At 41.9% G+C, this 14,235-nt stretch overlaps 1 protein-coding gene across 2 annotated transcripts; it reads right to left on the bottom strand.

Moving 5' to 3' along the window:
- Window positions 1-6,023: 6,023 nt before the first annotated feature.
- PRSS37 (serine protease 37) lies at window positions 6,024-11,108 on the bottom strand. Of its 2 annotated transcripts, none has more exons than XM_060108720.1 (5): window positions 11,075-11,108; window positions 9,282-9,423; window positions 7,505-7,755; window positions 6,744-6,880; window positions 6,024-6,164 (listed from the first exon to the last, which is right to left on the bottom strand). In XM_060108720.1, the coding sequence occupies exons 1-5, from the start codon at window positions 11,106-11,108 to the stop codon at window positions 6,024-6,026; spliced, it is 705 nt and encodes a 234-aa protein (XP_059964703.1). The 2 variants fall into 2 exon arrangements, with proteins under 2 accessions (XP_059964703.1, XP_059964702.1); XM_060108719.1 differs by having other exon boundaries at window positions 7,502-7,755.
- Between the last annotated feature and the right edge of the window lie 3,127 nt (window positions 11,109-14,235).

Here is a 14,235-nt window from a genome sequence, read left to right on the forward strand (position 1 = left end):
TTTTGTAGATATGTCTCTCTTGCTTTCTAGTCCATGATTTCCTGTACCTGGTACACTTCCTGTCACATAGTAGATGCTCAAGAAATGTTAGATGAATGATTGGCAGTACAGAAATAAGATTTAATTTCTAGTTCATTTATTTTCCATTATTTTTCCTGAAATCCAGCGATATTAGAAAATGAATCTAAAACTTGAGATAAAAGCAAAAATGAAACTTCTGGAAAATTTATTTATTCCATATATATTTATTGAGGTTCTACTGTGTTCCAAGGACTGAGCTTAGGGCCAGATGGTATTCAGTGAGTAAAACACCAAAAGGGTGCATTATTAACAAATTACTCGGAGCAACAGGCACCTAACCATAATTGTTCCGGACAAACTGGGAAATTTGAACACTCTTCTTATAGGAAATTTATACTGCAAAGATGAAAGTCATCCAAAAATAACCCTAGGAGTTCAATCTAGGTTGCCTGGACAACAGGTTATCTGGGAAAAGATAACCTGTTTATCTTTCTTTCACTTCTGTGAAGCACTTATGTGTTTCACATAAGCTCAATTCCCACAGAATTGATGACTTTCTCCTTCTAACACTGGGAACTAGAACATCTAAGGTCCCCAGGTGTTGGTCAGCTGGCCTTCCTAGACAGCTCCTGTAATAGCTGGCTTCCCAAGTCCAGATTTTCTGGGATTAGGCAGACTGTTTATTTTCCTACTGACAAAGTTGCTTTCACACTTTTGTTATAAGAAGTGAAACCAATAGAGAGGATGAGGTATCTCCATGGGCATACAGATGTATACTGCTACCCTAACAGTGCCCAGGTCCCTCTGTGTAGTCATAGGAGGACGAGGAGGAACCATGCTTTCATTTCTGTTGTGGATGTAGAAGTTTTCTCTTATCCAATAAAGCCTATTCCTTAACTCAGACCATGTGATATTATAAAATTTATCTTGAATTCTGTTGCATGCAGAAGGATATTTAGAAGAGATTCTCAGTGTACAGTATACTATGAGGAGTTTATATTTTGTGCAGTTGCACTGGGAAGCCAGTGAAGTGTTTTAAGTAGTGGAGTGGAAGATCTAATTTACACTTTAACAGGATCGTTCTTGTGGCTGTATGGAGAATGTATTACCGGAGAAAAGATTAGAAGTAGAGAAATGGGTTAGGAGGCCACTGAGCAGTTCATATGAGAGATCCTGGTAGCTTGGACCAGGGTGGAGGCAATGGAAATGGAAAATTATCCATGTTAGCCACATACAGAATGTATTTATGCATCTATAGTTTGAGGGTGGGCCTTTAGGATCCTGATAAGATGCTCACTTAGACTTATTACTGGCCATTGTGCATTCTCCAGGTCAAGACTTTAAGGGACTTGGAAGGCTGCATACCACTTATCATTTTATATATATTGCTGATCTCTGCTGTGTACACTCAACTCTACTGATTTCCTTCTGTGTTCTTCAGATTACTGAACTTTGATTGGTAGAAATGGATATTATCTATGATTTGTCTTGATGTCAGTCCGAGTGTACTCGGGATGTTTATCAACACAATTGCCATGCAGATTAGTATCAGAAGCGGGAATGATGCAAAGACCTGGACCATGATGTCTAAGTCCTTGTGGAGAAAGTGTCAAGAATAACGAAGGAGTGGAAGATGATCTCAGAATGCCTTGTTAGTCTGCTGATCTGTGTTTTGAAGTGTATTCTCTCAGCTCACTCTCTTCAGGGTCTCCCAACTGAAAAATCTCAGCTACGGTCAGGAGGTCCCCTCCACAAAGGTCTTTCTCTCTCTCTCTCTCTCTCTCTCTCTCTCTCTCTCTCTCTCAGTGGTATCATGGTATGGTGCCCCACTGTTCCTAGCCCTGAGGTACTGCACTATCTGTTTATGGCTTCCCTGTACTCTGTCCATCATTTTGTAAATAATCCCTTTTTAAAACTCTTCTAGAATTACCCAGTTTATGCAAATTATTTTCTGCCAAGGCCCTCACTTATATACTTACTTTGGTCTTTTACTCATGGACATATATACACTACTAAATGTAAAATAGATAGCTAGTGGGAAGCAGCCACATAGCACAGGGAGATCAGCTCCGTGCTTTGTGACTGCCTGGAGGGGTGGGATAGGGAGGGTGGGAGGGAGGGAGACGCAAGAGGGAAGGGATATGGGAACAGATATATATGTATAACTGATTCACTTTGTTATAAAGCAGAAACTAACACACCATTGTGAAGCAATTATACTCCAATAAAGTTGTAAAAAAAAAAAAACGGGTTGGGGGATATTGCACTGCTCCAGGTTTACCAGGGTGATTGCAATGGAGACAGGGAGACGTGGTAAGATTGTCGAAATGTTTTGAAGATAGATCTGGCAGGATTTACCTATAGATTAGATATAAGATATGAGAGATGAGAGGAATCAAAAGTGACTCCAAAATTTTTGGCCTGAGTAAATTGCAGGGTCATCAGCTTGTCATCAATTCATATGGGGAAGATCGTGGGTGAGGCTGGTTGACTTGTGGGTAAGACTTGGAGTTCAGTTTTGAACATGTTAAGTTTGAGATATATATTAGATATCAAAGTAGACTATATGAGTAAAATACATGAGACTGGACATCAAGGGAAAAGTCCAAACTGGAGATATATATTTGGGAACTGTTAGATTATACATCATATTTAAAATCTTAAGACTAGCATAGATCACTAAGGAAGTGGATGATATGGATAAGAGAAGAGGGCCAAGACTAAAACTTGGGGAACTCTGATGTTAAGAGGTTGGAGGAATGTGGTGGAATCAATAGAGGAGACTGAAAAGAAGTAGCCAGCGAGATAGATGGAAAAAAGATGACGTCCTGGAGGCCAAGTAAAGAAAATGTTTCCAGGAAGAGGGAATGAGTAACATTTTCAGTTGATGCTGATAATGTCAAGTAAAATAAGAGCTGAGAATTGACCTGTGGATTTAGAAATATACAAGTCGTTGGTGACTTTAGAAAGAGTAGTTTTAGAGGGAGTGCTGTGCAAAAGCCAGATTTGAGTTGGATCAAGAGACTGGGATGGAGAGGAATTGGTGAAAAAAAGTGAAAATAGACAACCTTTTCAAGGAGTTTTGCTGTAAATTGTAGGAGAGTATAGCAGCCGGGGCAGGGGACATGAGATCTAAATACAGTTTTTTAATGGGAGATATAACAACATGGTTCTGTGTTTATGGGACTGATGGGGGGTGGGGAGAGAGACAGAGAGAGAGACAGAGATAGAGACAGAGAGACTGAGACCGAGAGACCAAAAGAGAAATAGTACCAGAGTGATTTTCTTGACTAGAAGAGAGGGGATGGGATCTAGTGAATAAGTGGAGCCTTTGCTTTAGATACAAGCTGTTAAAATCCACACAAAATCATCAGGAAAGCCTATGTCAAGAGCAGAGTCATTTATTAATAATCGTTCCAGCTAGGGAATACTTTATTAAGAACAGAACATCAGTGATGTCCACAGAAGGGGAGTTACAGAGGGTTTTTAAAGGGCTAGCTCTTATGGTTATAAATTGGGTGATCTTTACTGGGTGAGCTTTTGGAAATGGGCAGTGAATAGGGATTGGTCACTTTTAATTGGCTTTGGAGCACAGAATGCATTCAGTGTTTCTTTTTCCATCTGGATTCTGAAACTTTTGTGGTCCTTTCTTTCCAGATAGGTTGTGGTTTTGTTCTTGCTTGTTTTGCAGAATTGATAATTTTCTGACAGGTAGGACTATGGATTTTATTTTCATTTCTCAGACTTCCTTCTGGTCATCCTCTGGCTGAGGCTATAGGACAGCTGATTTGGAATGGTGATCCAGATCTACACTGCTGTTTGAGTTATCTTTTGTCATATTGGCAGTAATTTTGATTTAAACAAGTCCTAATCTTTCTTGTTGCTTCTATTGCCTAATTGTTCTTTGCATCATTTGAGGAGACAGCAGCCGCATTTAAGGGAGTTTTCACACATTTGAACAAAGCACGCACAGTTTGCAATCTACTAAGAGTGATTGATATGATTTGCTTATGCCTAAGTCATAGGCAATGGGAGTAGAGGAAATACTTTGCCTGGAATAGTGTTGCCTTTGCATTCAACACTCGAAGACTTGACTTCAACTCAAGGAATTTTTTTTTTTGAATGGATCTAACTTTGTTAAGTTTGTGCCTTGACCAGGTTGCTACCTTAAAAGGAAAGAGGGCATTGGGCTTTTTTTTTTTTTTATGTTTTCCTCTGACATTCTTTTTAACCTGATTTACATTTCACAGGGTCAGGAAGCAATGCCAAGTGGCAAGACAGTATTAGAAATTCTATTTTGGGAGTGGGATGAGGTTGGTGGGAAGTATCAAGGAGGCTTGGATGCCATTCTAATAAGTGTAGATATTCTCAGGGCAATCGGGAACCATTGAAGGTTTTTAAATCCCATTATAAAAAGCAGTTCTTCTAGGGGCTGTGGATTTAAAAGTTGTATTAGTTTTCTATGGCTGCTGTAACAAATTACCACGAACACCTTAAATCAATAAAATGTATTACCTTAAATCAATACAAATTTATTACCTTACAGTACTAGTAGTAGGTCAGAAATTTGACAGATTTCACTGGGTTAAAATCAAGCTGTCAAGGATTGTAGGACTAAGGTTCCCATTTCTTTGCTAATTGGTGGCTGAGGGTCATTTCCAGTTTCTAGAGACTGCTCATGTTCCTTGCCTTGTAGCTCCCTTTTTCCATCTTCAAAGCCTGTAGTGGGAGGTAGGTCCATCTCATGCTTTGAATCTCTGCTGCCTCTTCTGTTGTCACATCTCTCTGGCCAAATATTCTGCCTTCCTCTTCCACTTTTAAGGGCCAGTGTGATTACATTGGTCCCACCCAGATAATCCAGGATAATCTCAGCATCCATAAACATAATCACATCTGCAAAGCTGCATTTTCCATGTAAAGTAACATATTCATGGGTTCTGAAGATTAGGCTGTGGACATTTTGTGGGGGGGCATTATTCTGCCTAACACAGACATCATTAAAGTATAGATTGTATTTTAAACCTTGGGAATAGAAAATATTACTCAAGGATAGTGTGGGGTTTCCTGAATCTTCATCTGCTGGGAGATTACTTTAACCTTCCTTGTTCTATATGACCAAATCTCTTGGGTATCCTGAATTCCTCTATCACTTCCAGATCTGGGATACCTGGAGAGATGTTTTACCAAGTTCTCAACCAGAGGACTGGTACCTGCTTTCTTGACCTTGTTAATCCCATGGTCTGAGGCCAAACCCAATTTCTGCCCTTCTTTCACCTCCTCTCAACTATCTCTACCTCTTAAGCTCTGCTGCTGCCCTGATACTGTGCTCTCCTTGGATCTAAATGACTTCCTCATTCTTGCTCTGGAGCTGCCAGGCCTCCCTTTGGACTTGATTTGTGATTGTTGTCACTGTCCTGACATTTCTTTTCAACCTCCTACCCATCCACTAGCTCTCTCCTTTCAGCCTGCTGCATTTTGGGGAGAGTTTATTTCAGTACCCAAGATCTGAGACACAATTGAGAGCTTCAAGCCCTTTGAATGTTAAGAGAAGTAGCAGGAAAACAGAAGCCAGCATCTGTTGTGATGCTATGGACTTGCCTGTAATTTCGAGGCTAAGAGCACAGGGATGAAAATCTGACATTTTGGGGTTCCATTTCAGGTTCTGATATTTACCAGCTATAATAATGTTAAGTAACCTATATTAGTCTCAATTTTCTTATTTGTAAAGTAGCAATAAACGATAACCTCAAAGGCTTGTTATAAGCATTAAATGAGATAATGGATATAACCCAGTACAGTGTAGAAAGTGCTTATTTCATGTTTTGTTCTTGGTTCTTCAGATCATTATGGGATATGGACAGAGACACAAATAAGGAAACATAGGATACTGGTGTGATACATCCAAATATTTCTATTTGGACATTTTATTTTGAATTTGGGGAAAGTTGTGGTTAGTATTGTCAATGGCAGAGCCACTGGGATGCAGAGGGAGTAGTATGGTCTTATTTGTCTTTAGTGACGTTCTCAATCCAGGTGATATATTTCTGAACATTGGTGTAGATGCCCACATCCCCTCCCATGAAGTGTCCGACCTCGATCCCCTGTAGCTTGCCTTTGCAGATGACAGTAGCAACGGCCACCTCCTACAAGGGATCATGCAGAGAGAGGGAGAGAGACAGATATGGTCAGATCTTCTCCCTATAGGAGCCCTCTCGTCCGCAATGTGGATGCGCCCTGTCTAGAGGTAGCATGCTGCATCAAGAAAAGAGCACTGAGTTGGGAGACTGGAAGCTTGAGTCATTTATCTAGCTTTGTCATAACTAGTCTTGTGTGACATTGAGAAAATCAGAGAAAAACCTTTCTAGAACTCACATGTAAAATGAGTCAAACTCCATTTGTTTGAACTGGTGAAGCCAGTTTCAATTTGTGAAAAGTTTGAATTAATTTTTAAAAGCAATGCCTGTTTCAAAGTTGCATCTATGAGAATAAAAACCTAGCAAAGTGTTATTAACTCTAGGTACTGCGTGATGCCCTTTAATGAATACAGACATCTCTAAGGAGGGCCCTTTACTGAAGGTAATGGGGGGCTTTGCTGCAGCCTTATCAAATTTTCAAAAAATTTTGAAGCTGTGGGCTTTCAGCTTTTTAAATATCATGATTAAATAGTTAACTGGACATATATAATACAAGTAAGTGAAATTTGAATATAGAGAAAAGATTACCCCAAAAATTCGACTGAACACTTTCACAAATTTAACACATATGGAGTTTCTGTGGCTTTTTCCTTGTTCGGTTTTCTGGCAGTCTGCATCAGACATCATGGGGGCCTCCAGATTCTGCCTTAAATCAGGGTGTCTGCCTGAGGGAAGACAGGGATAAAAGAAACCTTCCTGTTCACAATTGTTTTTTTTTTTCCACAATTGTTATTTAGCGCTCCAATTACCACCTTCTATTTCAACTGGTGTTTTGTGTATGTCTGAAGAAAATAATGAGACAAAGGGAAGACATGGTTTTGTGCATGGTTATGAGAGTTAACCTTGAGGATTTTGAAATAGCCTTTATGTCCCTTTAAAAAGCAGAGTTTTCTTTCTTCTCTGTGTCTGTTCTTGGAGGCATAAGAGGTGACCTGACTCAAGTTCTCAGGTGTCCTCCACGTGTTAAGTGAGCCAGTATGGGAGAGGGGAGCACAGACTCTTTAATGTGAATTGTACCTCTGACGATCAGGAATGGCATGGCCTCTGTGCAGACTCAGGTGGCCTGGTGGCCCCCTCTGCCAAAGCTCTGAAGAAGCAGTGGAGCATTAGTCACCCTGGGAAGGGAGGAGCTTTGGACTTCGGGGAGGGTCTCTTTTTGTCAGACCACTCATATAGTATCTCCCTTTGGTCTCCATCCATTCTCCTCCCTTCTCAGCTATACAGACATGCGTGCTCCTCTTCAGGGATAACTGATGACCCTGACTTTCTGTGGGAGGTGCACTCACCACTGTTGTCTTGGCTCCAGTCCAAGCCTGAAAGCGTACAGACGGTGCCTGGCTTGACGGTGCTGGTGGCGAGGGGAATGGGCTGGACTTTGTGGTTGAGGTTGGCGTGCTTAGCCAGCCTAATGAGCATGAGGTCATCCTGGGGGGAACTATGACTGTAGTTCCAGTAGCGGACAATCTGGATAGGGTCAATTATCTGCTCTGTCCCATCTCTGATTCTGTTCCTGAGATTTCCCAGCATCACTCTCAGGTTCCTGGAGGGATAAAGGGTTGGAAGTAATCATCATCATCATCGTCATCATCATCTAAGCTGATGTTGAATGTTATAGTGTGCCAGATACTTTGCCAAGGGCTTTATCTGGATTCTGGATTATGTCATTTACCACTCACAACAAATCTGTGAGGTGGATTCTATTTTGAATCCCCATTTTACAGATGAAGTAATGGAGGCACATAAGAGTATTCACCCATGTCACACAGTTGAGTGGTGGAGCCTTTAACCACTGTGTTTTCATGTAGTGTCCTTAATGTAGTGGAGAAGAAAAGGATGAATGGCATAGAAATATTATTTTCCCTCCTTTCCAGCTCCAGCCTATCAGATTGGGCATTTCCATTCTGGTGGAGGTAAGAGAATGAGGTGACTTGAGTGTTGGGTATCTCCTGTTTGCTTCATCAGATCTACTCACAACTCTTTCATCCTGCTCTGTACTTTGGAAGGTGATATATGTGGATTAAGTCAGTGGGCTTTCTGGTCCTCTAGTGTTTGATTGGTATTTGGCCAATAAGAAGCACCAGAGGGCCTCCCTGGTGGCGCAAGTGGTTGAGAGTCCGCCTGCCGATGCAGGGGATACGGGTTCGTGCCCCGGTCTGGGAGGATCCCATATGCCGCGGAGCGGCTGGGCCCGTGGGCCATGGCCGCTGAGCCTGCGCGTCCGGAGCCTGCGCGTCCGGAGCCTGTGCTCCGCAACGGGGGAGGCCACAACAGTGAGAGGCCCGCGTACCGCAAAAAAAAAAAAAAAAAAAAAGAAGCACCAGAAAGTAAGGGGAGGGAGAAGGGAGAGGTTGGAGTACTTATACTCCCATCTTTCTTCCTGTAAGGTTGCCACAGGGCGTGGCTGTTGGCTGTCTCTTGACCAATGGTTACAGCCCCTATCAGGCAGTCCCTGCGCACAGCGCTCTCTCTCTCTCTCTCTCTCTCTCTCTCTTTCCCCCTCTCCCCTTGTAAACATTCTCTCCCCCGCCGCTTTCGGTCTAGGGGTAGTAACTGCACCTTTCTAATGCTAAACACGGGGGGACTGAACTATTCCTTGTGTTTTCCCTGTAACGAGACCATACCTTTGTCATTAGTTCTTTTTATGAACTCTCCTCAACTTAATCAAATTTGAGTGTACCATCAGTTACCTGCTGGTTCCTTAACTGACAAAACACATTCCTATTGCCAGTAAAAAACTTGAAGAACCAACGGGAGACTGAGGAGGCATAGTACGTAGAACGGGGCTCCTCAAGAGCAGCACTGCTGACGTTTGGGGCTGGGTACTGCTCCGCGGTGGGGCTGCTCTGTGCGCGGGAGGGTGTTTAGCCACATCCCTGCCCTGGCCTCTGTTCGCTGGGTAGGCGCCCTTAGCACAGCCTCCCCCCATCCCTCATCCCATTGTGACAGCCAAAGATGTCTGCCTTTGCCAAATGTAAATACCCTGGAGGGGAAGCTGCCTCTACTTGAGAACCACCGACGCAGAATGAGTAGTAGCTGTTGTAGTGGGTAAGGATGCCCAGCACTCACGGTAGGTAGCAGTGAGCAGGGGCCAGCACCCAGTTGCTTTTGATGAGGACACCCACACAGGGATTGAAGTGAGACTTGAGGTATACCAAATAGGGGGCATGGTCTTCTTTCTGCACAGATGAGTGAGCGGGGGAAAATATCCCTGAGAAACATATATAAGATGTTCTTAGAACGAATAAGACAATCAACAACTTCCTAGTTGAATAGAAATATGGATGATTTTAAAGAAGTAATCAGTTGCCAGGAAATGTGAAAATGTTTGACATTTTTTTCGAATAAAAATGTAAATCAAAATGACATAGTGTTTCACCTAATATTTATACTAATCATTTTTGTTTAATATTGGTAATATTCAGTCTAAGAAAGTAAAATGAGAGAGACTCTCATTTACTGCTTATAGGAATGGGAATTTATTCTGTTTTCTTGAAAAGCAATTTAGAAATGGGCATCAAGAATTGTAAATGGTTCATCAACTTTGACCTAATATTTCCAAAGCCAAGAATTCTTGATTCTAAAGAAATAATCAGATGTAGACAAAGATTATTAATAAATGTGCTCATTTTAACACTATTTATAATAGCTAAATGGTTGAAATATGAGTGTCCAATGCAGTAACGTTGGACATTGAAATACAAAAGTATATGAACAAATGGAACGTCATATATGTTAAAATTGCATTTGTAAAGAATATTAAACAGCAAAGGAAATATTGATAACCTTTAAGTTAAAAAATAAAAATGTACACTTAATCCAGTAATCTAATTGTCTAAAAACAAGTAAAGAAACAAAAATAAACCATTAAAAATAAGTAAAGCCTGGGAGTAAATTCAGACAATGCATTAGCATGTGTTGACTGAGGTGGGATTATGAATGATGTTTATTGTTTCTACTTTTTAATATTTCCAACTTTTCTAGTATGAACATGCAGTGCTTTTATAACTGAATTATATTATTTAAAAAAACTAGAGAATAAAGAGGAGGAAGGCTGATTCTAGTATCAGAAATATTGTTCTTGTTTCAGCTGCCCTTGGTTCTTATGTTAATCCTCCCCAAGCCCAGTCCTGTACCTCACCACACCCTTCTCTGTGAGGTCACACAGTTAGAAACCCCAAGGAAAAAAGGGTGGACTATTATTAAGGACAAGAGACATTGAGCTCTTGTTCTAAGTGCTTTACATGGATTTATTTAATCTTCACAATGACTCTATAGTGTAGGTAGTAATATCCCCATTTTGACTGTAGAAACTGAAGCACAGATAGATTAATTAACTTGTCCAAGCTCACACAGCTAATTTGTGATGCAACCTAGGCAAGTCAGGGTGTGGTGGGAAAGGCCTCACCAGCAAATTCTGCCATCAGAAGAACTTCATGGTAGTCAGGAAGTATAGGACATAGGGCCCTAGCATTTGATCTTTTGCTCCCACGTTCTCCATTCCTTGCATTCTGAGTCTCTAAGCTTTTGATGTCAGATGTCAAAATGAGTACTCTGTCTTTGTGACTACACTAGGCTTGCCCACTGTGATGAAGCCCACATTTTGGAATAACCAGGGTGGAACACTCACTGTCGAGCATTCTCTGAGGCAGGTGTACACCATAACCTACCCCATAGCCTAGCACTGGGGGCTCAGCCTGTCCCGAGAGCCTTTGGAGTCTGAGAGAGGAGACCCCTAATTATGCTTCTGACAGTTTTTCTTGACTCTTCTTTTGCACCTTCCACACATCCTGCCTCTGCCTCACTCCATCCTCTATTAACCTGTGCCTTATAGGACAGAGTAGAAAGTCATGGATACATACCAGCAAGGACACTCAAACAGAAGATAAATTTCATAGCCGTCTAAGTCTTTCCTTGTGAGGTGCGGAATTCCAGCAGAAAATGGAGCTCTCAGCTCAGTATTTTCCTCAGGAACACCTAGGAGAGTCAGTGGGTGTGGTTAGGCATGGGGGCACGCAGTGGGATTGAAAAGCAGCTCTGGGCATAAACAGGAAGGAGGAAGAGGGCTCCAGATAGGCAGATGGAGGCCCTTCTGCTCCAGGGAAGGTGGGGGACTGTGCCTCTATTGGGGTCTCTTAGGGAAGGACAAGGAAGCCTAGTTCCTAGACTTCTGGATCCAGGTCCCTCTATTTGCTGCCCCTAAAAGCCCATCTGCCTAAAAGTAGTTAAACCGTCTGCGGGAAAGGGAGCTCCAGGCTTAGGACTTATCTCCCCATGGAGTTTTTCAGACCAGGGCTGTGGGAGACAGGATTCTCCACCTTAGTTCAGGAAGACAGTGTGCTCAGGTTTGCTCTGAACTCCCTGGCAGTTACTTATACTTTCCTTCAGCCCCTCCCTTCTTTATTACACTAACTTCATCTTTCCCTGTGGTCACTGTTTCATCACTCAGCCATCATCACCAGCTTGGTCTGGTTGTTTGATCAGCAGCTTTGAGCTATGGAAATGTGGACATGGAAAGCATTCACTGAGTGGTTATTTTGACAGTTGGAGAATGACTTACATTCTAGATTACATTAGATCTAGGATCTACTGAACGGTTGGTGACAATTCAGAAGGCAGTACTTCTAAGTGTTTTTTTACCCAATGAAAAGATTTCTCAGCCAGTAACAGACTGCCACCATCATCCCTGGCTAGTTGGGAACACAAAGAGCAGGGATGCTAATAATTAACATTCATTGAGCACTTACTGCATCCCAGGCACTGAGCTAAGTTCTTTACAGACATTGTTAGTGGTGATTTTATATCAGGTTAGTCTGAGGTGTAAAATTAGTTATGCTTTGTATCATTCTAGACCCTGAAAGTTTCCTAAACTCATAATCTCACTCCAGTGTCACAGCAACCCTGGAAAGACGAGACAGGGTTGGGGCTGGTATCATTTTTTCTTTTTTCCTGACCTGTAGGTGACAGACCCGAAACAGAGAATTTAAATGATTTTCTCAAATCACACATGGCTGGAAAGACTATAAGTACAATCTACATCTTACTACTGGATACCCACCACTTTTCAACCACATACTCCAGGCTTCAGCTCATTAACCAGCATTCATGGATCTGGGAAAGCTATACAGTCCCTCACACAAATTCCCTGAAGTGTGGAATGAGAAATTAACATGACACATACTTTCTTGAACCTCACAATGAACACAGAGATACATTGGGAGTAGGGCTGGTTTATGAAATATATTTGAGGCTCCTAGACAGGATGGAGTTATGGAAGGTTTTCTGTGGTGGGGGTGGGATTAGTTAAAACAGGTAAAAATTTGGGAAAGAGATATACTTTCCTTTCAGGTTGTTTTCCTAGATCTTTTGGAAAGATTCTGGACCAGGAAAGGAGTTTGAGGCTTGTTCGAGGATGTGAGGACTAAGAGCAGAAAAGCAGATTTTCTGGAGGCGTTGGCACTGGGGACTGCTGCCTGTTGATGAGCTTCACATTGGTATCTCTAGCCCAGAGCTCTGGTCCCACATATACAGCTGCCTCCTGGAAACCATTGTTTGTGTCTCCTCTCAGCTCCTGAAATTTAGCATGTCAAAATTAAACTCCTTACTCCTCCAGCCTTTCAAATTCATTCTTCTGCTTGTTTTCCTTATTTTAGAAGACAATTCTACCTTCCACTTTACAAAATGTTCTCTTTTTCTGACCACTCAATCCCAAAGTCCATCCTACTTCCCGAAGTCTCTTAAAGCCATCCATATCTTTCCATTCTCACTGCTGTCACCCCAACCCAGGCCATAATCTTGTCTCACTTGAACGAATGCATGTGCCTCTCTACTGTTGCTCAACTTGCCATTCTTTTACTCAGATTTTGTTCCTGAGGATTTTGTTTACACCAAGGATCAATACTGGAAGGAGAAGCCTCTAAATGACAGACTTGTAGAATCCTCATCCCCAGTTCTCTCGCCTGCACTTTCTCCTGCTGTTCAGAATCCCCAAGCAGGATATACCTTCTATCCCTGCTTTGTGCCTGTTAGTTTCCACTACAGCCTTATCCTCAGGACAAGATTCAGGCATCAACATGAAATGTATCCTATTAACCTTGCTGATGATAACTGGTGAGTGACTGAAGGTATCTCATGCTTGATTGGGGCGTTACTAGGAGATGAGGCTGTGGAGCTTTGTTGGAGAGGGAGAGCAGATGGATTAGGAACAGGAAAGTTTGGGAAGTAGTCATTTTCTGTACAGGCTCAGTCATTTGTAGAACCTAACTAAAACTTTTTTTTAATTTAATTTTTATTTTTGGCTGCGTTGGGTCTTTGTTGCCATGCACGGGCTTTCTTTAGTGGTGAGCGGGGCTACTCTTCGTTGTGGTGTGCAGGCTTCTCATTGTGGTGGCTTCTCTTGTTGCGGAGCACAGGCTCTAGGCATGTGGGCTTCAGTAGTTGTGGCATGCGGGCTCAGTAGCTGTGGCTCGTGGGCTCTAGAGCTCAGGCTCAGTAATGTGGCGCACAGGCTTAGTTGCTCCACTGCATGTGGGATCTTCCTGGACCAGGGCTCGAACCTGTGTCCCCTGCATTGGCAGGTGGATTCCTGCACTGCTGCGCCACCAGGGAAGTCCTAAAACTTTTATTATGGGCTTAAAACCTCATCTGAATGTCTGATAAATGTTCAATAAGCTTCTCTCCATAATTAATAGACCTTGCTGGAATTTTGATAGGAATTTCATTAAACCTATCGATCAGTCTGGGGACAATTGCTGCCTTTACTATGTTTAGTTTTCCAGTCCATGAACACAGCATGTTATTCCTTTTATTTAGTTCTTTGATTTCTTTCTTCAACATTAAAAATTTTTCAGCATAAAGATTCTGTACATATTTTGTTAGCTATATGCCTAATTATTTCATTTTCTTTGGAGTGACTGTAAATCATATTGCATTTTTAATTTTAGGTTTCATATGTTCATTGTTAGTATATAGAAGTGAGACTGATTTTTATGTGTTGATTTTGTATTCCCTGACCTTGCTGAAC

Source organism: Mesoplodon densirostris, chromosome 9 (assembly GCF_025265405.1).
Source record: "Mesoplodon densirostris isolate mMesDen1 chromosome 9, mMesDen1 primary haplotype, whole genome shotgun sequence".
In the NCBI taxonomy this organism is placed as follows: Eukaryota; Metazoa; Chordata; class Mammalia; order Artiodactyla; family Ziphiidae; genus Mesoplodon; species Mesoplodon densirostris.

Coding starts and splice junctions, on each gene's coding strand:
- PRSS37 (XM_060108719.1), bottom strand. CDS start 11,108: ATGAAATTTATCTTCTGTTTGAGTGTCCTTGCTG. Junction 6,881..7,501: donor CTGGAGCCAAGACAACAGTG/GTGAGTGCACCT, acceptor GTCTTCCCTCAG/GCAGACACCCTGATTTAAGG. Junction 6,165..6,743: donor TGTTCAGTCGAATTTTTGGG/GTAATCTTTTCT, acceptor GATCCCTTGTAG/GAGGTGGCCGTTGCTACTGT.